The following is a 25,465-nucleotide window of genomic DNA, read 5'->3' as shown; positions in this document are numbered from 1 at the left end:
ATGCTTTTATCGTCCGACTACCTGACTAGAAAGGGTATGCAGCTTCAGCCACCTTTTCAAGAAGGCCTGACTCCTTCTGAAGCTGGTCCTGCTCATGCAAATAAGGAAGAAGAATACCCGCCCAATGATGCTTTCCCTTGTACTTTGATGTCTCTTCATCCCATTGTTCAATCGCTTCGGCCAATCTGCCTGGGACGTGTGGTTCTTTGGCAATTGTAGTGATCGGCTCGAAGTAGGTTCGGACCGTAAACAGGAGCGCCTTGGATCGAGGGAGTCGTCGAAGAGACTGTCTTTCGGATCGGAAGTAGAGGTCTTCGATGGTCAAGCCAACGTCGTTTGCCGTTGCCCAAGCTGAGGGTGTCAGGTTTGGGAGTGTTTTAGGGGTATGATTCAGGGGGTAACTTACATGCAACTTCGTTTCCCTCTTGATTTCCCATTCTGTGAGACCAATGAAGTCCGTCATCAAGTTGAATAAAGAACTAACTGGTTAGCTTTGTCCCATCACATGCAGGTTACTTACATTATTCCGGATCACTGCCTTCTCTGGGAGCATGCTCTTGAAGAACCGATTCATCGACTTTTGGAGCTTTGTCTGGTAATGAGGAACTCCAGCTTCAATGTGAAGGGTATCAAGAGACATGTTGAACTTTTCTCTTAGCCGCCAGAAGCCGGGTAGACAAACAGCTCCGGCGTCGAGGTGGTATTGACCATCTACGGGATTAGCTGAGTCAATGACAAAAGGAGTGACTTACCATCATTCTCGACCATAATGATGAGATCATCTTGTACCAACTTGGCTGCGATCGTCATGGCATCGGTTGGGTTGGCTAACTTGTTAGTCAAGTCACAAAAGGGGCTCCCTACTTACCAGCCGGATAGTTGAACATTTCTCCAGTTAGAGTGTTGTGCAAGACACCCCCTTTGAGCTGAAAGATCTTTGGATAACGTGCAGTCAAGTAACTGGTCAACTCCTCCAAAACTTCAAAGCAGGCGTCTCGAGTCACGGCGTTGTCGACGTATTGAACATGGGCTTTGAGGTCTTTTTCAAGCTCGGATACTTTGGTGTCGTGGAACCAGAGAAAGTTAGAGTCCATCTCGATCCAGCTATCCCAGTCGAGTTTCCTGATTCCCATGGTGATGTGGTTTTTGCCATGACGGAATGGACGATACAGTTGGGGTTTGGTGCTGTCCAGATCAAAGTCGGGAAGAGGCTTCGGCGTGGGAGTTTTGAAGACATCAGGCTCAGGAGTCACTGACTGGTTAGCAGTGGCAAGAGAGAGGGAAATGGACATACCGGATTTGCTCTGGAACTTGTAGGAGTAGAGCAGCCAACATGCGCCAATGGCCAGAAAGGCGACCAAGGCCACATCCGGGCGCAGTCCCAGTGATTCAAGGAGCGAAGGCATAATTGACGGTGTTCGATACGATACTTGGTGTCCTCTGAAAAGGAAGTGCCCTGATCAATGCGAGGCTCAAGATGGGCCGTTTAAGTACATCGATGTCGATATGAAAAGTGCAAGAGTTTCGGACAACCAAGGCGGTCCCAAAACCTTCCTCAACAGCCACAAACAACCGACGTGCTGGCTAACCCGGATCAGGTAACTAGATTGACCACATCCGAGATATGGGTGGTCTCGTGACTTCTCCGCACAACGCAACCCCGCGTAATTTGTCTCTTTTGGTGTAATATTCATGTATAAGAGCTATCTAATTGGTCCAACTTTGTTCGATGAAGTCAGACTGTGAGAACTGTTCAAACATCGGCACTTGGGCCAGCTTGGCAAGTTGTTTATAGCATCAAGGCTGGCAAGCTTACAAAACCGCTCTCTAACCTCGGTAACTATATTGGGCATTTGGTGCAGCTGTAACACGCGGTGAGCAAGATGCAGCTCTTATTTAACTCTTCTCCGTCACAGTGTTTTGTCCAGCAGAGAGTCCTTGCCCCGCCGCAGCAAGCTGCTGCTCAGCGACCTCATTTCGCTTCTCATCCACCTTCTCTAACTTGACATTCCGGAAGAAGAATATGATGATCAGAAGAGGAATGGAAAGCGAAAGCGATCTAATCGCAAGTGTCTGCTGTGTTAGGCGGTAACTGAGATTAATGGCATCTCTAGTTGCGGTGCCCGGCTCGTAGCTCTGCGCCGCCACAATGGAACGGAAGATGGCGGTACTGTTTGCCTTGTCAACCTCTGGGAGATTCGCAGCGAGCCTTCGGGGCAAAAGAGTGTTCCAGAGAGCACCACCAATACTAGTATGTGTTAGTTATGTCACGAAGAGAGTGAGACAACTTGCCTGTTGCCAACATTGGCACCAAATCCAGACGAAGAGAGAAACATGGTCGTTGCAATGCCAATCTCGTGATCTGAAACTGCAGCCTGCAGAGCGACTTGAAGTGGTACCTGAGCAAAACCCCGACCAAGGCCAAACAGCACCTGTCCAGTGGTAAGAGCTGCTTCGTTTGCAACTCGAGCTCCATCGATATTGGTAAAGTAGATTGGTAATCCATTAGCTAGAGCAACCATCAAGAAGCCGAGAACGATAAACGGCTTAGTATGTTTGACGAATCTGATGACCAGACCAATGAAGAGGCCACCGAGGTTCAAGGCAACCCTTCGAGCATTGCTGTACAAGTTAGATCGAATTCTCCATGTTTGAGAAGACTTACTCGATGCGGACTGCATGCCCAGGCGAGTAACATTCAGCCACTTGTAGAAAGCTCGGTGCAAATGTTCTATAGGTTGAATCTGACATGGCAATAATGCAGACAGAAACACAAGCAAGTATGAAATTGCGGTTCTTAATCATACGGAACGGAACAATAGGCTTCTTTGCATATCGTCCGTCCCAGATCAAGAAGCCAACAAAGGCCAATACTCCCACAACCAGAAGGACAATAGACGACGGCTCAGTCCAACGCTCAGTGTTTCTCCTCCCTGTGATAGAAAGCGGCAGGAGAGTCATTGCAAGACCAGCGAGCAACAGAAACGCGCCAACAATGTCCAGCTGAACGAAAAGAACCTGGCGGACCTTGGTTGTCCAGGATGCACCCTCTGGGATCTCGGAAGCAGCACGGAGTGAAACTGGCTTATAGTAGATGCCCTTCTTGCGAGCTCGAAACTCCATAAACACCATGATGGCGATGGTTGGGAGTGCGCAGAAGGGCATAATAGCGGCCCACATACCAAATCCCCAACGCCATGACGACTTGAGCAGCATGTGCTCACCAAGATAAGCGCCAGCGTACAAGGCCGGGATGGCAGCCAGCGACTCTGGCAGCGTAAAGAGAAAGCCTCTGTTCATCAGGGAAGTGACTTCGGCGATAAAGATTTGCTCGGTAATGGTCCACCAAGTATCACCGAACGGTTCAAAGATACCTCCGGCCTGAAGACATTAGACTTGAAGGGAAGTAGAGCTGCAGACTTACAAGATATGTCTCTATGTTGTGACACGTGGCGTAGAGCACGTTTGCTAAGGCCATGCTTATCACCGACCCTGCGAATCCTTGAGGTCGTCCAATGTGCTAATCTCATTAGTCTAGCATTACTGTCTTCGGATGCTACTTACATCTGCAACTTTGGCCAATTTTGGATACGCAACAATCCGAACAATGCCGTGGATGATATTGGCCGTGGCAATGAGGGAATGGCCTTTGAAATGGCTTGTGGCGTAGGGATCATAGACGCCCGCAGAAGAAGCAGCGAAGATCATGGCAAAGTTCATAACAAAGAGACTGAGCAGAGTTAGCGTTTTCTTCTTGCGTGTGCATCCGACTCACCCGGCAAAGGCGACAGTGAGTGGAGATTTCGTCCAGATCTTGCGGATGGCCTCTGTAGGCGGTGCTGCATGGTGCATTTGATCTTCAGAGTCGACCTCGACCTTCTCCTCCGTTGTACGTCCACCATCGCCCAATGGCTCCCGCGGGGTGGGCATAATATCGTTCTTTTGTTCCGACATGGCGAGTGGTTTGTAGATGCAAATCTACTTGGGGTCTCTGGATTCAAATGCGCACCGACAGGCTGGGACCCCCATGCCAAGTCGTGTCATGAGACGAACTAGACTTTGACCTACTCTGAAAACCGTCTAGATCACCATTGCGGGTGGCTTGGCGAGAATGATGCTTGGTATTTCTCATAAAGATTATCTTATCAGATCTTTATGATTTGTTCGGCAGAAAGGCTAAGCATGGGCGCTCCAAATCTCTTCCTTTCATGGTTAGCGGCCGATTAGGTAGTACACGGTTATGAAAAGGATCTTCTGAGTTTGGGTAGAAGCCCGTCGAACGATGGCAGTTAATAGCTCAGGCCAGTGTGCTAGACGGACGATTACAAACCTCCCATTCTAGCCTCTGGAATACCCTGTCAAACATCACAGTTCTGCACCGACAAAGGCTCGTAGCAACCCCCATCCTCTTTCCATGTAATATTCAATATAGGGCTAAACAATTGGCCCAGTTTTGACCGTTCTGATAGCCCCCTCTTTGTACAATGCTTCAACGATATCCAGAATGACAAAATCACATCCCTTGGCGGCCATAATGTCCACTGCCAGTGGTAGACTCTGGTTCTTCAGGGTCGAGTTGGAAAAGTTTACCCCTCCCAAGTCAAAGCTTCCAAGAGTGATGGCGTAATCGGGGAGACCGGCAAGAGATGCAAGACGACCAGGAGAAACGGAATCATCCGAGTCGTCGTCGTTGTCTCCAAGGGCTTCCAAGGAAAACTTGCAGGCTTCAGGGGTTCCAAGAGTAGTATTGCAGTTGATGGTCTTGTTCAACTCGAGAATTGCCGCCTGTTGATTCGAGATTATGCCGGCCAAGTGCGAAATGTAAGGATTGGAAGTGCTGGGAATGTTAGCGACGTCAGTACAGGGGAGGTTTCTTACTCTTTGGAGACATCTGGCTTGTAATTTGACAATGGGGTCCAAAAGTAGACGTATACAGCCTTCGTGCATGTCTCCTTGTCAGGAGACAAGAAATGCTTCGCGGCCCAGTCCTCAACCATCTTCTTGGACTCAAGATCCTCACGGTGTGTCTCCTCGGTCATTGTCTTGTTCGCCATCAACCAACCGCTTCGAATGTGGGGGACCATGTGAGGGAATTCTCCATTGTGAGAAGCCTTGTATTTCTTCACGTAGTCCTTTCCAAACTTGTTCCACTGCTCGTATCGGGTCAAATTCCGGTAGACAAAACTAGTAATGTCTGAAAGGGAGTTATCTGGGTCAGGCCCTGACTTGTCCCATTCCTTATCGAGAGAAAAGGTTTTAACTTCAGCTGACAAGAGCTTGGTCAAGGCATCAAGGAAGTTTCGGGCAGCCTCTGAAACTTCCACAAAGTAGTCTTGCAAGTTGGATATCATCGCCTTGCTTTCTGGGTCGAGATAAATGATCTTTGGGTACTTGTGGTACTCTTTTGTTTCGGAGTAGAGAACTCGGTTGATCTTGGACCATAGAAGAGGATCTCGAGCAAGGATTCCAGAGGTATCCATTGCTGTTGACAAAGGAAGTGCTCCAGTAAGATCCACAGCCCCGAAGGTTGGTCGATTCCCATGAACCCCGTTGACCGCAGCTGGTCCCCTGATGCTGCCGCCTGTATCACTCCCCATAGTGGCATCAAGCCAATCATATGAAGCTACAGCTGCAGCTGAACCTCCAGAGCTGTCACTTGGCGAGTTGTACCCATCTCCACGGGGATTGAACGGCAAAAGGTAATCGATGTGTTCCGTCACGTAAATACCTGCAAATGCAAACTCTGACATCTTGTTCTTACCGATGACAACCGCACCAGCGTCGATTAGTCTCTGAACCGCAAAGGCTGTCTCGTTTTTGATGTCGCTGATTTCGTATAATGCTCGGTTTCCACCGCTTGTTTTGATGCCTTTGAGATCGTAGAGATCTTTGACAGAGATTCTCACACCAGCAAGAGGTTTCTCGGGTGTTTGGGTAAAGTAGAGTCGAGAAGGAACGGCAATGGTAAGCCCTCCAGCAGAGAAACTAGCAGCGCGGAGAGGATGATGGATTCCTGAAGGATCTTGATAAGAAGCCTAATCTGTTAGCGAAGAAGACACTTGGCGCGTTAGAATACCTGAATGAAAGCTTGATTTGTATCTGCGTAAAGCCGATACGCTTGATACACGTTTCCAGTAGCCGCGTGAACAAAGTACGGCCCAGGAGGAGAGGTCTCTGAGTAAAAGACAGCCGATGCATTGTAATCAGGGGGTAGATCCTTGACCCAATCGTTTGTCGTTTCTGTGCACTTGACACATATGACTTGAGCTGTTAGCATGAATGGATAAGTGGTGTTGAAGCTTACCCTCGGCAAAGGATGCTGTCCACACGTCGTCTTTCTCGTACTCAACCAACGCCGAGGCAACGCTGGCTGCATTGACCGTGTCATTCAGATGAATAACGGTTAGGGGAACAAATTCGTCCGTTCCAGCCTTGTAGTCCCATGATTCAAGTTTCCAGGATGCCGTGGGAGGGACAAAGTATTCATGATTTCCCAGTTGAATCTGTCTCGACACTGAGAGTGCCGATGCAACAGCAACAAAGATGCTAAGAACCAAAAAGAACGCCATTGAAGCCAACAATACCCAAAACAAATGGCATACGGCCAGATCTTATGAAACACCGCATTGTCCTCATGCGTGTCTTTAAACTCAATCGCGGCCCATCATGAAATTATTGAGGCATTCCAATTGCAGCTTCACCGTAGGTCGAAATTCACTACTACCTCGCCGGTAGCAACGCTGTGACCCCAAGGGCTTATGTGAGGGTGATCATTATCGATAAATGCCGGTAGCCGTGGTCAAAGCCCAGGATATCAACAAAACATCCACACGTGGCGTATCAAGCTTTTCTGGCACCGCCTGACCGCGGGCCACGACGGTGCTGGTAGTGCAGGTGTAAATCTTGATATGCGACGTTTTCTGTCGGCTGCAACCCCAGACTGCGCCTCAACGGCCTTTAATGTTGATCTGATGATTACTTGGTGACGATATTTCGCCGAATAATGTGAAGAGGCTGCTCTCGAACAAGTTAGCTTCAGGGGATCCGTCAATGCGTAAGTTTAGAGGCAATCAACTTGCCGGCTTCCGTATGCAGGAACATTCGCGTAAAATTCAAGTTATTTTTGTTTCAGACGCGTATTATAAGCCACATTGTTTACGCGTTTTGAGACTGGGGCTCAACGAATACGCGTTTATTGGATCAATCATGATCTGACAAATTCTTCTTTTATCAATTTACTCAACATCGTGGGGGTATAGGGTGATTGGCGTACAATCAATGCCACGGCGAAGCTTTGTCTTCCGTGTCCAATTCATCTCAAGGCCTTACCGGTTTTATTCTTAAAAACCATCGTTTTAACAGCCATTGAACTGTGCAGTAGGCTGCAGCAACGAGGTATTAACTTTACACAGCAATGGCTCACCTCAATCCCTTAGAAAGCTGAAGTAACCATCCCCTCGCTCATCCACAGCCGTTTCAGGTACGTACCCAGATTGAAGTCCGAATAACCTCATCTGCCTCACTATGTACCCTAAGCCTGGTCATATGAAGCTCCCCTTTTCGCCAAATACGGAAATCCTAGAATCTCTCATTGGCCCGAGATTTAAGCTTGAATCTGCCTTATTCAAAGAGGAAGGAACGAGCTCAGTTCAGACAACGTCTGAATTCATGATATGTACTTCTATCGATATATACCAGCTTTTGTGGGCATGCCAGGCCCGGAATATTAGATTAACATACTTGTGTACAAGCCCACCTAACCAACACCATAAAACACCCGCAGTTGACAGTCCAATCTCACTCAGCATCAGGAAACTTTGACGGCTCTTTCCAGGAGTCGGGAGCTTTACAAAGGTGTAATTCCTTCCCTTGGGCCTTGTATGCCACTCTGTTGCTGCAATTCTGACAAAACTGCTCAATATCAAACGACCATCCGGCTACATAAGGAGCAGCTACTCCACAGACCGTGGTAAATAACAGAAGAACCGCTTGTAGACTAAAAGGTCAGCTTCGCTCGCAAAGCTGCCAGAAAACTCACTGTGTGGCGTTTGAAGGCTTCTTGCTGACACGCGTCTCGGTACGTCGATGACAGAACGGACAATCGATCGACTCGGGTTGATCTCCAAGCATGTGTAAAGGTGTAACTGTTCGGGGTGTGACCGATCGAGGCGTAATTGACATGACTTCTAGACTTGATACATATTCGATACGATCGTCCGGTGTCTCCAAGACTGGAGGCTCGACTCTGACAACCGCATTTGAAACAACCTCAGGAAGACAGTCGTCATTGATCCCGCGGCTACTCTCGTTTTCGATCGGTCGTTCGTGTTCGACCCCAGGCTTTGCTGTAAAGGTATCTGCGGATGGAGGTATCGGCGTCCCTAGTGGTGAAACGGTCACCTGGGCTAGAGGATTGTATCGTTCCGACATGGGAGAAACAGCAAACCCATCCGAGGTGAGGGCAGACATGGTCGCCTCGGAATAGGTCGGCGGAGGTTGAGGACTACCAAGTCAGCGAGTGTCATGATCGGAGAAATGGAAGTACCTTAGGGTTCTTTCAGGATCCATTTTGCAGGTTGCAGAAGGAAAAACAGTCTAAGATGGGGGACAGCCATTTAAGACCTGATCTGCAGACCCAGACCGGTCGTATAGGAGATGAGATAAGGGATGGTCATTATAAATCCACGGGCATCGGAAGAGTCCGAGATGTACTAAATATACCGGCACATCCGATACGTCAGTCGCCCTGTAAGGCTAGTATCAGGGGTAGATCAACGTCACGGCCACGCGTAGATTACGAGTAAACAGGCTGTCGACAGGCCAAATGCCGAACGGGAGTCAGTTAGGAGAGACCGGGAGCGAAACCGAGACCGAGAGCGGGACCGATTGTTCTTGGCCAATTATAGGGCTGAGTGGTCCACGGAATAAGCTTTGCAGGGCGTTAGCTTGGGCTGAGTCGTTAGCCTGACAATGCGGCTGGTTGATTCAAGATTAAGCGTATCTTGCAAATCGAGACCGAGATGCGTCAGTTGGTAGATTTCACCGAGTATGAGATTTAAAAACTGGGCATTTCCCTGGATTTGAAAACATCAACAATCCTCACATCCTCACATCACATCACATCTCATATTTTCTGCATCTTCATTTGCATCTACAATGGCCTCCACACTCAAGAAGATGGAACCCTTCTTCCCTACCAGGTCCAAGCTGCCAATTCATCTCGCCCAGCTTGTGCTGGTCATTGCTGTCGTTGCCCTGTCTGGAGCCCGGCTTCTCATGAAAAATACTCCACGTGGTCGCTCAACAACCATGGGCCTGGGAATGGTATGTACTCTCCACTTTTATCGTCATTTCTAACAAATTCAGGGCGCCAAATCCATCGTCATCATCATGTATCAGCTCCTAACCGAGCATGTTGACCGTCTCAAACGATGGGGAAGCCTCAAGGCTTACTGGATTCTCAATGCTATGGAAATTGTTTTCTGGGCAGCAGTCGCATTCATGATGATCCAGGGTAACCAAAGAATTTGCATTGGTACAAGCTGTGCTATTGGCTGGGTAGTGTGTGTGCTGGCAATCTGCATGAGGTATGTCTCGTTACTCTCTATCTGTACTTGGCTAATCTGTCAGTATCATGGCCAAATATGTCGCTGTGGTCGGCTTCTTGGACTGGCGATATTTCAAGGAGAATGGAGTGCCTCGTGGAACCAAGCTGGAAAAGACCCAAGATGAGGAGTCCATGACCACCATTCGTGAACATCGGAAGTAGAAATAAGGCTGGTGAATAAACTACTGGTTATAGACTTGGAATCATGGATAAACTAGAGTGGTCATACAACTGTCTTTAAAGTAGCGTTCTTTTGTATTAGTTTATATGATGATTTGCATTGGTTCTGAACCCTTTACCTATCTATACCTAATCCTCATGCCATTTGCCCCAGATCAGCTTCAATCGCCGCCAATGGCCATTCAAGCAGACACTTCCACTCCGGATCGATTTTTTCCATGATGTCGGAGAGAATCGGCTTCCCCCAACCCCTCAAAAACCAGTGATCCCGCCCAGTGTGGTGTAAAATGACGCAGTAATGCCCAATGACGCAAAGAGCAATCGGATGATTTCGTCGTACAAGGTCCATGAATTCTGGTTCCAAAGACAGGGACCAACTCATGGCGACTCGAAGATCCGGCATTCGGGTTGTTGTGACGCAGTTTTCAATCCAATTGACTGCTGATAGGATTGATTCGCGGCATAGATTGGTCGTTTCCGGATCAAATGCGTTGGGTATCTCGAGTTGGCGGAGTTTCTCAACCATTGCTGATAGAACTGGTGATGGTTCACTCGCGTCGCCTCTCATAAAGAGAATACCAAGCTTGCTGGCTCTCAGAGCGTCGTTGTAAGAGTTGAGAATATCGCTCATGCCTCGAACCAGGAGAAAAACGTCGACAAGATCGTCGATTCGTGGCTGTTCATCTCGGCTTGGTGCACTGAAGCTTGCAAAGGCGCAGATGTACAGCAACGAAGAAGCAACAAAGATTTCCGGACAATTCTCCTCACTGATGGTTGGGACTGCCGTTCGGAGGCCTACCACGGCCTTGTTCTGATGCTGAGAGGCGCATATCGAGAGAGTCGGTCGATCAGGATGAAGATAAGCAAGGTGATGTGCCGAGACTGAGAGAACCTGATGGAGGAGAAAGACATGAGCGAGAGCCAACTTTGGAACCTCGACCTGCCACACTTGCTGCAGTTCATTCGCCCTCGGCAGTGTCAAATAGGTCGAAAATGTGTAGTGATGCATCAGCTCAAGATCAGTGAGCCATGTACTCTTCTCCACTGGCTCCTGGCCCGTGACAAACTTTGCAAAGTAAGGAAAAGGGTCAGGGCTCATGGATGGAGAAACCCAGTCTCTGCGTAGGTCTGTCTGACTGCCATTCTGCTCTAGTTAGATCGACTCCTTACAAAGTGAATCACGAACCTTGTCAGAATCCCGAGATCTAGAAGACGATCTTGCTGCATCCGGGTGTTCCGGAAAGACGCAGGCAACGCCGTGCCTTGAGCAAGCGGAGCATGGTTGTTTTTCGTCACACTAACAATTAGCAGCTGCAGTGAGGAGAGCGAATGACATACCTTGACGCGTCTCTGCTTGCATCTTAGGCATCCCTTGCGGGACTTTTTGTATCCCAGCCTAGGCATGATTGATCACGTCGAGTCTTGCTCATCACTTGGTGGACATCACTTGGTGGATTCACCGGATTGTGAGGAACGGGTGGAGATGAGATAAATGCATCCTGCTTAGTAACACGCGATCGTAAAGATCGGCGGTCCAGACCCAGGAATAGGTCATCCAATGAGAGGACGCGTGGCCTCACCCCACAGGTATACGCGGATGCCGGACGTGTCCCTGTAGGGCTGTGAGGGTCGCTTGACCTCGTATCGAATGATTCCGGCTATCCACTTGTTGGTTGTAAGATTCGAACAACTCATCATCGCCAAGTGATCTAGCCTTCCTCTGTAGTAGTGACCTGCATGTCGGCGGAGAGGCTGTCCAGCTTCACCCTGGTCATCAAACCCGAGCCAATCGTGACACTTGGATAAAGACTAGCGATGATAGTGCGACAAATCCTTGATCCAACAGGGCTGACCCCGCTGCGACCACCATGGTTATAACCGCTCTGCTCCCCGATGTGTTGGTCAATGGTGATGTTGTGGTCAGATACAATGGCTCCCGAGAAACCCAACCTTCCAGACGACCTCAAGGACGACAATCGAGATGTCGCCGACTTGTGGAAAGATGCCCTCAAAGCTTACAAGGGTATTGTGGGTTTTGACCTTGAAAAGAAGTTTGACAATGTGGAGGCCATGATTAAGCAGGGGACCCATGAGATGAATAATTTTCACAAGTTTCGACACAATGAGAAGAAAGTGGACAAGTTGAGGACGCTCTTTGCGACGAATGTCGACTACATTGAGAAAGGGGCTCAGCAACTTATTGCAGCTGCTGTTCCAACTTTTCCTCCTGCTGCTGCTATCGGCACTGCCATTACTTACATGTTGGGGGTGAGTACTATGACCTTTTGAAGAATGAGCTGACTTTTCAGGCATGTCGTCAAGTTTCTGCAGATTATGATGTCGTTGTTGTGTTCTTTGAGGACATGAACAGCTTTCTACAGCGGATTGTCATTCTTGAGACTAGACTACCTCAGTACAAGGCGTACCAGAACTGTCTGATGGATGTGTTTACGTCTTTTCTCAAGATGTGCGGTTATGCACACAAGTACATTGAGCTGGGTCGATTCAGTGAGTCACAAGGTGCCGAAGTGAACAGAGCTGACCATTGCAGAGAAATGGATCTCCAATCTCCTCAACGGCGAGGATAGCGAACTTGGAGGCGCTCGAAAGGCGATGGACAAGAAACTTTCGCGCCTCCAAAACGCCACCGAGTTTGCCATCCTGGGAAATACCGAAGAGCTTCAGCGGATGTCCCAGGAGCTAAAGAACAACCAAGATTCGCACACCGCCATCCTCCAGCGGCAAATGGAGGTCATGGGATCCATTCGAGACACTACGGAAAACATCCGCAACGACATGGCCAAGCTGCTCAAAGCCTTCAATGAGCAGAAGAAGGAAAATGGCGGTGAGCGGGGAAGAACCGCGGTTGTTGACCAAAGCAAACCACCGTCCGCTAAGCGTATCCGCAATATTCTGCCTGAAGTTGAGGGTGAAGACCACGAGTATCACATCCTGAAGGACACCATCGTCAAGGATACTTGCGACTGGGTCTTTAACGAGGCACGGTGGGAAGAATGGATGGCACAGGAATCACGCTCTCTTCTGGCAATCACTGGCGAACCTGGCACGGGAAAGAGTCATATCGGAGCTACCGTGTACGAAAGGTTTCTCGAGGAGGCCCGAAAGGATGCGAAGCACACTTGTGCGGCTCACTTTTACTTTCGAGAGCAGAGTCAGAGTCTTTCAGGCTTCATCTATGCCTTGATCACCGTCATCAACCAGGTTGTCGAGCAGAATGCACCAATCTGCGAACTCATCAACAGGGAGTGGCTCAAAGATGATACTTTTATTAATGTCTGTGTCTGGGAAGATCTTATGCAGAAGCTCTTGGCTCCGGCATTCAAGAAAAGTTCCAAAAATCACCTGTACCTCATGCTTGACGGTATCGATGAGCTGCAGGACATGGACTCGCTCATTGAGTTTCTGGGGATTATCAAGGAGCAAGAACTCAGAATCTCTATCGTCACTACGTCTCGACCAAATGTTCTCCCCAAGCTATCTGAGGTAGCTTCTGTTTTGAACATTGAGGTCAACAAGGAGAAGCAGTTGGATGATCTTAAGGAACTGGTTTGGAACCGTCTCAACTCTTTGAGTGCTCTACGCAACTTTGGCCGTTACGTGAAGCAGAGGATTGCTGACAAGGTCGAAGAGTTTGCACCTAGTAAGTTGCCCCCCTCTTACATGACTTGACTAATAGTTTAGACATGCTCTACGCTGAGCACATGTTGCTCCAGTTGAATGATCTCGGCCGCGAGGGTGCTGTTCTTCGAAGCCTCGATAAGCCACTTCCAGGGGATCTTCATGATCTCTACGAGGCTCTTCTTGCAGAGTGCTACCGACATCTTGCGTCAAACCACGAGATTCTGGTCAATAGACTTCTTCACTGGGTTGCCTATGCTTTCCGCCCAATGTCTCTCAACGAAGTCATGTCTCTGCTGAGCACCTGGGCTGAAGGAGGTGAATCCGATATTGAAGAGATCCCTCGACCCCTGACCAAGTTTATCCGAGTTGGAGACCCTGGAGCTGATGCAGAGGCTCGAGCAAAGATTCAGTCTCAAGGAGGATGGGGAACTGCCGTGAACCAACTCGAAAAGACCCAAGATGCTACCCCTGATGCCATCTACGACGATGGAACCCTTCCTGTCAAGTTCCATGAGCGTTCAATGAGATCCTTCTTCCGCGAGGCCCCTCGAAAGGAAGAGACTCAACGATGGAAGCCGTCCGAGGCACACAGACAGCTGCTCCTTGATTGTGCCAAGATGGCCCGCAAGGATAGCACTGTAATTCCGTCACTGAGACACTATGCTACTCGGCATCTCGTCAGCCACTGGAGACAGATCAAGCTCGAAGAGCTCTCACCTGAAGAACAGGCTGAAGTCATGGAGGCATTTGGCTTGGCTCTCCTCAACAAGTACTCCTATGACACCTTGTTGGAACAGCAAGAGGATGCATACAAGGACATCTTCCCTGATGACGCCTTTGACAAGATTTCTCAGTGGGCAAAGCTCAAGGTCAACCTCAGTCAGGAGGTTGCCGAGTGGTGGGCTGATTTGGCGGAGAATCCTCGAAGCTGTCTGGTTCCTCTCGCCAAAGCTCACCTCAAGAGCTTGTACAATGCGATCAACACCAAGGAGGCCGTCACACGGTTCAACAGAGTGAGAGATGCATTGCAGCTTGTAAGTTTATGCCCCAGTTGACGTTCAGAACTAACCGTAGTAGAGCAACATGAACGATCGACTTGTTGAACAAGCCAAAAAGAACTTTGGAGACGTCGTTGGAAATACCTCGAAGCCTCTGTCTCCAGCACAGGCTTCTCTAGCCTTGGAGGATTTGTTTGAAGACACTGAGATGGGAGCATCTGGCTACCGTGCTGTTTCTACGGTCCTTCTCACCTTTAAGCACTACGGACCAGCTGAAGCAACTTGTCTCAAGGCTATCGAGAGAGCAGAGGATCCTTTGGAAAAGGTCAACTCTTATGCAGCCATGGGACGTATCCTCATTAAAGGAAATCCCAAAAAGGCCTACGAGTATGCCAATCTCTGCATCGAGAACCTTGACTCTTCGATGCCCCCTTGGATCCAACGCTCGTCCAACGTCACCAAAGCTAGAATCGAAGTCAAGCTGGAAAAGTTTGAGGCAGCTGCTCAGACTTATACGCAAGCCAAGTTGGTTGATCCTAACGGCTTGACGATTGGTGACGTCCTCGATGAAGAAATCGCCATCTTCTCTAAGGCCCAAGAAAGAAAAGGCTTCATGGACATTCTTAAGAAATGGAGTCCCTTGGAAAGGCTGACATGGATGGCCTGGCAGCACGAGACCATGGGTCCTGACAGACACCGTGTTATCCGGGACGCCGCTATCAAGGCTGGCGAGACGGATTTCCTCATTCAGATGTATGAGGAGTCGATCAAGTACCTTGACAACGTCAACGCAGCAGCCCCTCTACGCTGTGACCTTGCAGTCGCTCATCTCGAGGTTCATGATGATCCTGCGGCGGCCAGAAAGGTGCTTGATGAGGTCCTCGACAGTGGATCCACAGGCTGGCCATATGCTGTGACGGATGAACTCCCGGAGTCGACTCTTCAGCGAGCTGTCGGTCACCAGTCAGAGATGATCTACCGTCTCTTCCGACAGTCCAGCGACCCAGAGGTCAAGAGGGAACTTCTCGAGTCTCTTGAAGGTGTCCTGATGAGGCCTCTTCCTCTAGATGTCCCCCCTAACTATGAAACCTTTTTGTTCCTGCGTCTGGTTACCATGGCACGCATGTATCTTAAGATGGGACCTGCTAGGGAGGCCCACAAGAACCTTCAAGGGGTTATCGACACTTGCATCAATGCACTGAGTGACAAATCGGCATGGAACGATTCGCCTAACCTGGTCTTTCTTGCAATAGCCTTGTCCATCATGGCTGGGGCTGTCAAGAATGGGGACAAGCTCATCAGAATGGCTCGGATTCTTGTCTCGGCTCAATTTAGTCGTCTGACCCCTGACCCAGAGGACGAAAGTGAGGATGGCGAATCTGGAGATGAATCCGGAAGTGAGTCTGAAGAGTCTGATGAGAATGCAGAGCCTGCTGCAGAAGACTCGGATGAAGAGGAACTGGAGTTGCCAACCAATGAAGGAGATCTCTTCGGAGAGTTTGGTCGAGCCTGTGACGGACCGTGTATCCCCAACAAGCGCTTTTGCTGTTGGGGGGATAGGTCTGCTTATCAGTGCTTGATCTGCTTTGACGGGTTTCTCTGTGAGGAATGCTATGAGAAGAGACAAGCTGCAAACAAGGGGGAACCCCTGAATTGTCGTCACTTTTGTGGACAGGACCATGAGTACATCAAGGTGCCTATTGAGGGATGGAAGGGTGTCAAGGATGGCAAGGTGATGATTGAGGGAGAGGAGCCAGTTGAGTTTCAAGAGTTATTGCGGCAGATTCGGGATGACTTGTGCAAGGAGGCATGGGACTCGTTCTGGTATGGCTAGATACGAAGCATATAGAAGCATGTAAATATGTAAATGAATAACCTATATAGTCTCTGGTCTTGTTTAACAAGCGTGCTAAGATAGTTCCTCGGCATCCGAGAACAGGCTTCATAGAAGTAGAGAAGATACAGGGATTAATAGTGTAAAAAGTACTGTAGAATGGAATGTTCGCTCGTGGGGGGAATGGCATGTTCAGACACATGTAACTGTGGCGTTGATCTAGGCGCACTGAAGATCGATACCGGTTCCAACGAGGGTCGCAACGGCAGGGGGGAAAATGAACGAGGAGACAGCCTTGGCAACGATCTCAACAGCACCGCAGGCACCCTGCTGCTCCTTGGTATCAGATCGGAAAGCAATCCTCAGAGAGTTGGCCGTGATGGCGCCGTTCTTGGTGATGGAGACGTTCATGAGGGATGGAACCTTGTGGCCCTTGGTGAGGGTACGGCATCGGGAGTTCGGTCCGTCAGGGCAATGGCAAGAGTTTGTTGCACCGCATCCATTGGGACCAACAGCTGGGCAGTTGGTGGAGATGGTCTCGGCGCAGCAGTCCTTCCAGATGTTGTACGAGTTCTGATCAGCCAGTCGTCGAAGTGATTCCCACGCTGCCTCAACCAGGGCGTCGCGGTATTCATGCTTGCTACCGCCGACATCATCCCAATGTCCCTCGATAGTGAGGGTAACAGAGTGATCGGTATGGCCGTTGAAGTGGCAAGGCTTGTTTTGGGTTGCGATGGCGGGAGGGCCAATGGTCACAGCCTCCTTGTTTCCGGCAGCTGAGTAGATGGCTTGCCAGGTATGAGAGAAAAGATCGAGGTCCCCGACGTCAATCAGGTCATCGCTGCTCCTAACGTGGACGTTGAAGGCGTGGATAGCCGGAAAGGCGGCGAGCATAGAAAGAGCAGTGGTGAACTTCATGATTGCTGTCAAGGATGCCGGAGTGTGTTGAAGGAGATAGCTTCTTGTGGAAGGAGTCTTGAGTAGGTAGAATGAGGAAGTTGAAAAAGCTGTTGTTGTTGAAAGTTGTCTAGACGAAGCGGTCATGCCAGCTTTATGGATGTTTCAAGCAGTGGTGGCATGAGAACTCGGTTGACTTTGATATGCTGTGTTGTCCCGGGGTACCATCTGCCGAGAATGCAAGACGATACAAGGCAATCTGCCGAGAGGACAACCCTTAGATTGTGCAGATGCCGACAAGAGAACATGACAATCAACACCTGCTGAGACAATAAACTAACTCTTGAGGTTTATCGCCGTCGTTAAATTTTGCCCTTGCAAGGTCGATGATATTCTTCTTTCTTGCCTACCCCTGTAAAACCACCGGAAAGAGCCGACCCAGCTTGATGGCTCTCTAAAGGCTTAGAGTTCACCGGCCAAACTAGTCCTTAATTGTGTAGCTCCGTGCTGTTTTATGCATGCACCGCCCTATGGTCCCTGCAGGTTAACTGCTTACCTCGGCCTTTCTAGGTCTCGTATTCGACCCTAGAAACTACGTGGAACCGACGCGGCGTGAACTCTCACAGCTTCACTGGCCTATTTGCATAACCCGAAATCGGCCTAGCCGATGCGCCACGGGGGAATGGAGATTAGGCTTGCTTGCTCCTCAAACTGTTATCATGCCAGGTTGACGCGTAATGGCACTTTTATCCTGGGGAAGCTGACTCTATCGCAAGCTAGGAGTTTTAGACTTGATGAGTGGCCTTTGATTTGAGTCTAGCCATCGATAACTATCCCGAGGATCGTACATATGGAATCGTGTGACCCGAGGGGGCTGAGACCAAGATCTTTATGTAAGCGGCGTCATGAGACGGAGAGATCCTTTGCTCTAGCTACGATCCTAACAATAGGGGTCTTTGCTATTCAGCCGTTACCCTGGACCAGACGAGATTTGGGAAGATGTAAGCCCAAGAACATTTGGGAGAGGATTATTTGTTGATTGTAATGACGCCTCCGAAGAGGGAGGTCAACCAGATATATCAAACAAGAAAACAATCACTCATATGAGTATCAAGACCAAATAAAAAAATACCTGTAGACATTTGGGAGAGGACCTAGAACTGACTTGCACAAGTGAATCGGAACGAGGAGGAGCCGAGTATGCAGGCCGGACTAACTGTGCAAGCTTCTCCCGCTAGCTGTACCTATTCGAAATGCGCCACGGTCTTGTCTGCAATAGTGCGACAAGGGTCTTGGAGAACATTTTAGAAGACTAAAGAGGAGCTAGATTACCTTGGCCTAACTATGCTAAAGGGTTTTGTTCTTCCCAGCCAGTGCCATAATCCGTATGCTCTTGAGACATGTCTTCATTCTTTTGACCCATTAGCACTGTAGTGGACTAGAAGGTGGCGGTGATATATAGAATGGCATGGAGGGTGCAGTAATGGGTTGTGTTTAACAACCGGGAGCTCCATCCCTGAGCATCACTGTTGAAACCTGGTAGACAAAGTCTCTGAACCTTTAGGGTCTGTAGTATACCGCCGTTGTTGGAGTGATGGCCTCAAGGCGGGAAGAAGGCTCACCGGAAACTTGATTAAGAACACTTGGTGCGCTGAAAGCGCAAAGAACGTGGAGCGCTGGGTTCAAGGGCAAGATCTTCTTCACCGCCTAACCTGACCGGTATATTTGATCGGTGTTTTCGGCATCAGACGTTACATGTTGTGAGTGAGGGGTTTTAGACATGCTTGCTTGGCTCACATGCGTATCATGTACATTTAACCCCTGCTATGTCTCCTCCTTCCCCTTTCGGTGGCGCCTTTCGAACCACCCAGCACTAATCAGCCTATTTGTTGTCTACTTCGCCACACTGAAGCCCCTCCTCTTCTGTCATCTAAGCGTAACGTTGCCCTAATAACTCATGTTCATGACCAGGTGGCGGTGGCAGTGTTGGGATATGTGCTATTCGTCAGCTATTAAGCTTATTTATACCAACCTAGTGTCTCGTCAAACCGAGTCCCAGAGTTCATCAGGCGGCAATGATTCCCTTTCAAACCCTAGCTTTACAACCTGGGCAATACAATTATAAAACAACCAGTGAGTAGTATAATTCATTAAAATTCAGCAGTTGCTCATAAGACATTAAAAATAGCCTTCACCTATCATTACATAAATCATGTCCACCAATCAGCAAGCTATAGACCAGGCTCAGAGCGTGATAGATAATCGAGGGCAATTGGAAAACGTCAAACCTGATGTCGTTTGTCTCGATGGACATAGATTCCGTATCAATCATGGAGTGCCTCAACATATTACTGACAGACTGGATGCACTGTTCTGGCAGGATGAAGAAGTCAAATACGAGGATATTCCTGAAGAGCTGAAGACATACGAAGTGAATAACGAACAGCCAGATGATCAAGATGGTGGCAAGAAGTAGATACCAAACATTTATGATTGTATCTTTATAAGAGCTATAATATATCTATTTTATCTTACAACGAAACCTCTAACTATTACGTACTAGACTAGCCTGCTGATTTTTTAAACTTGCAGCCTCACACAACAGCCTTATTCCATCATGACTATATTCCATCTGGTCCCTGATGAAGATGCTCTCGCCAAAGATCTCGACCGCTAACCCATAATTTTCATCCTCGGCTACTTCCCTGCCTTTGGAATCAATGATACTTCCGCCACCGATAAGGGATTGAACAGTGGAAACCACAGTCTCAACTGGGGTTAACTGCTCAGCCGGGAAAGCCATCCACATCTCGCTCGTCAGCAGGTTTGTGCGGATAGTCCCAGGGCAGATGGCATATGTTCGGATGCCATCCTTGAAAAACGGATAAGCCACCGACCGCATGAATCCAAGTACACCAGCTTTGGAGGCTGTGTACAGAGGATTGAACTCCTGAGCATACTATGCTATATCAGTTCTGCGTGACTCTAACCCTTGATGTCAGGAGGTACGTACAAAGCTTGCAATGCTGGCTGTCATTATCAGAACGGGACCTTGAGAAAGGTTTCCAGGGGCTAGAAAATATTGTCGTGCAAGATACGAAGTGTTGATGACGGCTTTCAGGTTGATGTCAATGCTCAGTTGGCGTGGTTCTGGTGGGGGCAAGGAGCTCGCTTTCTCGTAGAAGTTGTCGGTCTGAAGAATGCCAGCATTGGCAAACACCACATCAAGTCGACCTTCAGCTTTGAAGATATTGTCAAAGGCAGAAGACAGAGATTCGAAAGAGTTGACGTCAGTTTGAGTGAACCGCAATTCTGGGTTCTCGCGGACAGCAACTGCACCGGCAGTTTCGTTGAGATCTAGAATATGAACTCTCCAACCGGCTGAGGCTAGCGATCTGGCAACAGCCAAACCCATTCCCGAAGCACCACCAGTGATGATAATGACTTTCTCAGTCGACATCGTGAGATCTTCAAGGTTGAATATGCAGCAGAGAAACGGGGGGAGAAGGTGAGTGAATGTTCGCAACTGTTTTGCGCGACGTAGTGAATATTGTCATTCTAGACTTGTTCAAAGCCGACACAGTTTAAGTACAATAGATAGACTACACGCTTGGCTATCAGGAAGCGGGGAAATTGGGGGCCCAAGATGGCGTGTTCGCCATCACTTTCGGGCGGAATTTACTTCCGTGATCATCAAATGTCGGGTTTAGAGTCCACGGCATCAAGATGCCTCTGGGAGAAGGCGGCCCGAGGTCCTCGGTGCAGCCAGGCCATGCCAACCCATCACACGTCAACAAAGACAAACACTTAGGGTTAGAGGTTTTTGTTGACAAATGTAGCCTGATAGCACTTGGGGTTTCCTTGACCTGCCTGACGACCTGTCTTGCGCATCCCTGTACCATCACAAGTAGGAAGTTAATGGCTCGTTTACAATATTGTCAAGCCCATACCGCAAGGTGGAATTGACCCCTATAGATTAACTACCGATTGATGTAGATGTCCATGGTACGTGAACGCGTCGTGGAGCGAACAGGCACCTACGTCTTGGCCATAGAACGTTCTGAGTCTCGCTGGCCAGCCGAGCTCTCTCTTGCACAGCTCTTAATTAATGGAATTTCAAGTGAAAAATGTACCACGTTACATGACATCAGTTGTCAGCACCTTTGGGGACTAGCGGTACTTGAAAGTGCAGCTCTCATTCCACTACCTCTACTTAATCACTGTTATAACTACCCTTGCTTTTGATGAATTCCAAGAACTGCTCGCTGAAAGGATAATCGGTGTAGCCTTTAATTGCCTTTGGTGTGTAGAACGTTGCACGATCATACTTGTTGAGCTCCAGTCCCCTCCTGATCCGGAATGGAAGATCTGGCGTAGAGAGGAAATATCTCCCAAACGGAACCACGATATCCTTATTGGGATAGTCCTGGTCCACAAGCCTTCGTGCACTCTCAGGGGTATACCCACCGGCGATGAAAAGTGGTCCATCCCAGATGTCAATGGCAAAGGTCAGCTTGTCGGTGCTGGAAGATTCGACATCTTGTGCACCGGCAATCCTGGATTCTACCAAGTGAAGATATGCAAGATTGAACTGCTTCAGTCTCTCAATGAGATCTGAGAACTGTGGGATCGGGTCCTCCATCCGCATGTCGTTGTAAACGCTCCAAGGACTGAACCTTATGCCTGTTCGCTCGGGGCCAATGGCATTACAGACTGCTTCGACCACCTCGACAGCGAACCTGGAACGGTTCTCAATGCTACCGCCATAGGCGTCGGTCCTTTGATTGCATCGATCCTGGATAAACTGATCGATAAGATATCCGTTTGCTCCATGGAGTTCGACGCCGTCGAAGCCAGCCTCAATAGCATTTTTGGCGGCCTGTGCATAAACCTGAACACACTCATGAATCTCGGGGATGGTGAATGGTTTCGGCCTGGGTCGGACTGAATCCGGGGCAATGTCGCTAGAGCTGCGAAATACAATGCCCTCTTTCTCAGCGACATCGGGATCAGCAGTTCGACCGAGTGCCCAGAGTTGGCAGAATATGAATCCTCCTTTTGCATGAACGGCATCCGTGACAGGTCGCCACGCCTCGATCTGCTCATCAGTGTAGATACCGGGTGCATTGGCGAATCCACCATGTGCTGGCGAGATGAAGGTGCCTTCCGAAATTAAGAGTGTGCCGGGAACGGAAGCTCTTTGGCCGTAATAATCCTGGAAAGAAGGTGTAGGGACATGCTCATCCGAGGCTCGATAACGAGTCAAAGGGCACATGGCAATGCGATGGTGCAGCATCATGTTGCCAATCTTGATGGGTTTAAAAAGCCGAGAGTCGGAAAGATCATTTGAGGCTTTGGCCTCGCCTTGAACTGATTGAACGGATTTTGTGATTGCTGCCATTTTGTTTGGCTTGAATTGCTGTGCCAATAGCGAGTCCAGTGTATAAAGTAGCGAGGCCTCAAGGGACGTTATATAGCTTGGCTCTCGGCGGATCCCCTCAAAAAACCCAGAACTCGCAGATTTGGAGCATCAACTTGATTAGTAAACACAATGAAAAGATCTTGTACTTGCGATGATTGTACATGTGTCATGCTTGTGATGTCCGGGGTCAAGCTTTTCTTGCGAGGTAGGAACTGACTCATGGACAGCCAATTGCGTAATCTAACGGAAAAGGATTCCGTGGAAATCAAGGTACACCCCCTTTTCAACAGCAAACTTTACTGTTGCCGAGAGGCGCGGCAGGTGACCTAACTCAGGTGCGTGCAAAGCGTTGGGTCTGGGGAAATTGCGGGGAGAGAGATAACGTGCGGGGATCGATCCTCTCATCGTCTGGGGATGTGGGTCTTGGCAGGTCCCCCTGTCAAGATCGAGACCGTCTTCGCGTCTTTCAGCAGTACCATAAGTACAGCAAGCATTGCCAGCTATGGTCAACCAAGTCAAGGACACTGTTCCGTTGGCATCCATCTAAATCTTTACAAGATATATCCTCAACACACTGTTCTTTGATCTTGTATACGACGAGACATTCAGAAACAAGAATATCCTCAACATGTTTGCCCGTCTGAAGTCCAAGATCCGAGGAAAGACGATCAAGCGGTTGCTCTCCACGAGCTGCGCTATCGTATGACACACTCCTATGCGGCCTTGTTGAGGCTATACTCTAACATCAGTTACAGTCTTTCTGCCTCTACGGCTATGATGCGGGTGTCCTTGGTGGCATCCAGGAGACCGAACCTTTCCTGCATGCCATGGGTGTGAGTGGCCATTCCAACCCGATCAAGTGAGATTCCTTGCTAACCTGACATAATCACCAGTACCCGACCGGAACCTATGTCATTCCAATGATTGCCTCAGCTTACACTCTTGCCGCTACCGTTTGCTCGCTTGCAGTAACGGTTATTGGCATGCCTCTCGGTCGACGCAACTGTATCCTCCTGGGTAATCTCTTTGTTGTTATTGGTGGTAGTCTCCAGGCCTCAGCATGGTCCGTTCCTCACATGATCGTTGGTCGTATCCTTTGTGTGAGTATGCCCTTGTTGCATTTCATGATCCTAGACTAACCTCTCTGCAGGGTATTGGAATTGGTGTAAGTACTCCCTATGTCCTCGTACAGATGCCAGTCCCTTGAGCTTATCGCTGATTCGATTAGTTCATTTCCTGCTCTATCCCTACATACCAAGCTGAAATGAGCACCCATCACGAAGAACGCGGGCCTGATGTTGCTGTCACCTGCATTTTCTTGGTTTCAGGTGCCGCTATCGCGTATTGGGTCGACTTTGGGTTCACTCGCATGGACAACCAAATCTCCTGGGTAAGTGTGGCTCGTCAAGGTATCCATTCGCAAAGGTATCTGACCAAATATCGCAGCGCTTCCCAGTTGCTCTGCAGGTTCTATTCGCCGTTTGCGCCGGCAGCATCGTTCTTCTGCTTCCAGATACTCCCCGATGGTACTACGCAAAGGGTTATGAGGCGGAAGGTGACAAGACCTTGTGTCAAATCTTTGACGCCGAGGTCCACGATGAAAGGGTCCAGAACATGAAGAGCTCTATTCTGACCAGCATCGCCTTCGAGTCTGAGAGCGATAAGGGATTCAACCTTCTGGATCTTATCTGGGATCGTAGCGATCTTCGAGTCGGACGTCGCATTCGAATTTCTTTTCTTATTCTAGCCATCCAGCAGATGATGGGTAAGTCTCCTAGCCTATCAAGGATTTCTAGAGTCTAATCTATTCAAACCAAGGCATCAATCTTTCCGTTTACTACAGCACAGTCATCTTTGCTCAAATCGGTCTGTCACCCTTCATGGCTCAGCTCCTGGCTGCAATAATGAATACTGCCTTTGCACTCGGAACGGTTCCACTCGTTTGGACTGTCGAGAAGTTTGGTCGACGTAGTATTCTCATGTGGTCCGCAGTTGTTTTGACAATCTGCATGGTGATTTTCGTTGCAATGATTGGCATTTCTAACCCTACCCTCGCCACTCAATGGACAGCGGTTGGCGCCATCTTTGTCTATAATACAGTATTCGGCTACGGATGGATCGGAATCTGTTGGCTTTACGGTCCGGAGGTAAGGCGTCATGTTGGATGCCTCATTATGATTCGCTAACACCCTGATAGATTGCGCCTCTCAAGCTTCGGCATGCTGGTGCCGCCGCCGGAGCCTTTGGCGAGTGGCTCTTTTCTTTCATCACCGTATTTGCTGGTGGTATCGCACTTCAGAATGTCGGTTGGAAGATATGGATTTGGATGGCCTTGTCTTGCTTTGTGGCAATCTTTTTCGTTTATTTCATGTGTCCCGAGGTAAGCATTTGGACATTGCCCTGGAAAAGGGATAAGACTAACCACAAGATAGACTACTGGAAAGACCTTGGAGGAGATCGATGTGCTCTTTGCCAGAGAAGATGTCAAGCATACCATCTTGGCGGAACGGTTGGTCATGCAAAGCAATGCCGCGGCAGAGAAGGGGGAAGTTACATCGCTGCATGTCGAGAAATCCTAAGCTGTGACTTGCAAGAGATGGAGGACACCAACTCGAGACTCCTGCGAAGCTCTATTGCATGAGGCACACTGGCACGACGAGGTACTTTGGAAAGACTCAAATGGCTGATTGTTCATGAATCTCGGTCTTCTGGCTCAGTTAACCCATCAAGGGCCGGGTTTCAACGACAACAAAGAACATATTATTAACACTTCATGAATCTCGAGACTGGAGTATTATTGCTTCTCGTTTTCTATGATGATAACACATTTATACAATTCTGTCAATTATGACTTCCAGAATCTCATCCCCTCTGAGGAACTTATT

General features: G+C 48.9%; 11 protein-coding genes across 11 annotated transcripts; 3 read left to right on the top strand and 8 right to left on the bottom strand.

Moving 5' to 3' along the window:
* Nucleotides 1-25: 25 nt before the first annotated feature.
* NCS57_00989800 (uncharacterized protein) lies at nt 26-1,406 on the bottom strand (the record flags this gene model as incomplete). The annotated part of the gene is made up of 6 exons (XM_053059658.1): nt 26-351; nt 407-479; nt 521-711; nt 753-827; nt 869-1,252; nt 1,295-1,406. The coding sequence occupies 6 exons, from the start codon at nt 1,404-1,406 to the stop codon at nt 26-28; spliced, it is 1,161 nt and encodes a 386-aa protein (XP_052910052.1).
* Nucleotides 1,407-1,896: 490 nt separating this feature from the next.
* On the bottom strand, nt 1,897-3,954 carry NCS57_00989700 (uncharacterized protein; the record flags this gene model as incomplete). Its single annotated transcript, XM_053059657.1, has 6 exons — nt 1,897-2,248; nt 2,293-2,622; nt 2,666-3,381; nt 3,425-3,520; nt 3,565-3,730; nt 3,776-3,954. 6 exons carry the CDS (start codon nt 3,952-3,954, stop codon nt 1,897-1,899), a joined length of 1,839 nt encoding a protein of 612 aa, XP_052910051.1.
* A 480-nt stretch (nt 3,955-4,434) lies between these two features.
* NCS57_00989600 (Amidase domain-containing protein) lies at nt 4,435-6,569 on the bottom strand (the record flags this gene model as incomplete). Its single annotated transcript, XM_053059656.1, has 4 exons — nt 4,435-4,837; nt 4,879-6,035; nt 6,077-6,261; nt 6,305-6,569. The coding sequence occupies 4 exons, from the start codon at nt 6,567-6,569 to the stop codon at nt 4,435-4,437; spliced, it is 2,010 nt and encodes a 669-aa protein (XP_052910050.1).
* Nucleotides 6,570-7,797: 1,228 nt separating this feature from the next.
* NCS57_00989500 (LITAF domain-containing protein) lies at nt 7,798-8,568 on the bottom strand (the record flags this gene model as incomplete). The annotated part of the gene is made up of 3 exons (XM_053059655.1): nt 7,798-7,996; nt 8,039-8,503; nt 8,546-8,568. 3 exons carry the CDS (start codon nt 8,566-8,568, stop codon nt 7,798-7,800), a joined length of 687 nt encoding a protein of 228 aa, XP_052910049.1.
* A 588-nt stretch (nt 8,569-9,156) lies between these two features.
* On the top strand, nt 9,157-9,769 carry NCS57_00989400 (uncharacterized protein; the record flags this gene model as incomplete). Its single annotated transcript, XM_053059654.1, has 3 exons — nt 9,157-9,324; nt 9,367-9,587; nt 9,631-9,769. 3 exons carry the CDS (start codon nt 9,157-9,159, stop codon nt 9,767-9,769), a joined length of 528 nt encoding a protein of 175 aa, XP_052910048.1.
* A 154-nt stretch (nt 9,770-9,923) lies between these two features.
* NCS57_00989300 (uncharacterized protein) lies at nt 9,924-11,191 on the bottom strand (the record flags this gene model as incomplete). Its single annotated transcript, XM_053059653.1, has 3 exons — nt 11,126-11,191; nt 10,974-11,008; nt 9,924-10,931 (listed from the first exon to the last, which is right to left on the bottom strand). The coding sequence occupies exons 1-3, from the start codon at nt 11,154-11,156 to the stop codon at nt 9,924-9,926; spliced, it is 1,074 nt and encodes a 357-aa protein (XP_052910047.1). The 5' UTR covers nt 11,157-11,191.
* A 525-nt stretch (nt 11,192-11,716) lies between these two features.
* Nucleotides 11,717-16,261, top strand: NCS57_00989200 (Goodbye domain-containing protein; the record flags this gene model as incomplete). The annotated part of the gene is made up of 5 exons (XM_053059652.1): nt 11,717-12,055; nt 12,097-12,295; nt 12,339-13,448; nt 13,490-14,463; nt 14,507-16,261. The coding sequence occupies 5 exons, from the start codon at nt 11,717-11,719 to the stop codon at nt 16,259-16,261; spliced, it is 4,377 nt and encodes a 1,458-aa protein (XP_052910046.1).
* A 219-nt stretch (nt 16,262-16,480) lies between these two features.
* On the bottom strand, nt 16,481-17,179 carry NCS57_00989100 (uncharacterized protein; the record flags this gene model as incomplete). The annotated part of the gene is made up of 1 exon (XM_053059651.1): nt 16,481-17,179. One exon carries the CDS (start codon nt 17,177-17,179, stop codon nt 16,481-16,483), a length of 699 nt encoding a protein of 232 aa, XP_052910045.1.
* A 2,524-nt stretch (nt 17,180-19,703) lies between these two features.
* Nucleotides 19,704-20,618, bottom strand: NCS57_00989000 (uncharacterized protein; the record flags this gene model as incomplete). Its single annotated transcript, XM_053059650.1, has 2 exons — nt 19,704-20,117; nt 20,172-20,618. 2 exons carry the CDS (start codon nt 20,616-20,618, stop codon nt 19,704-19,706), a joined length of 861 nt encoding a protein of 286 aa, XP_052910044.1.
* A 753-nt stretch (nt 20,619-21,371) lies between these two features.
* NCS57_00988900 (Oxidored-FMN domain-containing protein) lies at nt 21,372-22,559 on the bottom strand (the record flags this gene model as incomplete). The annotated part of the gene is made up of 1 exon (XM_053059649.1): nt 21,372-22,559. The coding sequence occupies one exon, from the start codon at nt 22,557-22,559 to the stop codon at nt 21,372-21,374; it is 1,188 nt and encodes a 395-aa protein (XP_052910043.1).
* Nucleotides 22,560-23,208: 649 nt separating this feature from the next.
* On the top strand, nt 23,209-25,159 carry NCS57_00988800 (MFS domain-containing protein; the record flags this gene model as incomplete). The annotated part of the gene is made up of 9 exons (XM_053059648.1): nt 23,209-23,280; nt 23,336-23,413; nt 23,474-23,680; nt 23,731-23,745; nt 23,809-23,970; nt 24,027-24,345; nt 24,399-24,727; nt 24,778-24,960; nt 25,013-25,159. The coding sequence occupies 9 exons, from the start codon at nt 23,209-23,211 to the stop codon at nt 25,157-25,159; spliced, it is 1,512 nt and encodes a 503-aa protein (XP_052910042.1).
* Nucleotides 25,160-25,465: the final 306 nt, after the last annotated feature.

Source organism: Fusarium keratoplasticum, chromosome 8 (assembly GCF_025433545.1).
Source record: "Fusarium keratoplasticum isolate Fu6.1 chromosome 8, whole genome shotgun sequence".
Classification (NCBI taxonomy): Eukaryota; Fungi; Ascomycota; class Sordariomycetes; order Hypocreales; family Nectriaceae; genus Fusarium; species Fusarium keratoplasticum.
This window is presented reverse-complemented; position numbering and strand designations above follow the sequence as displayed.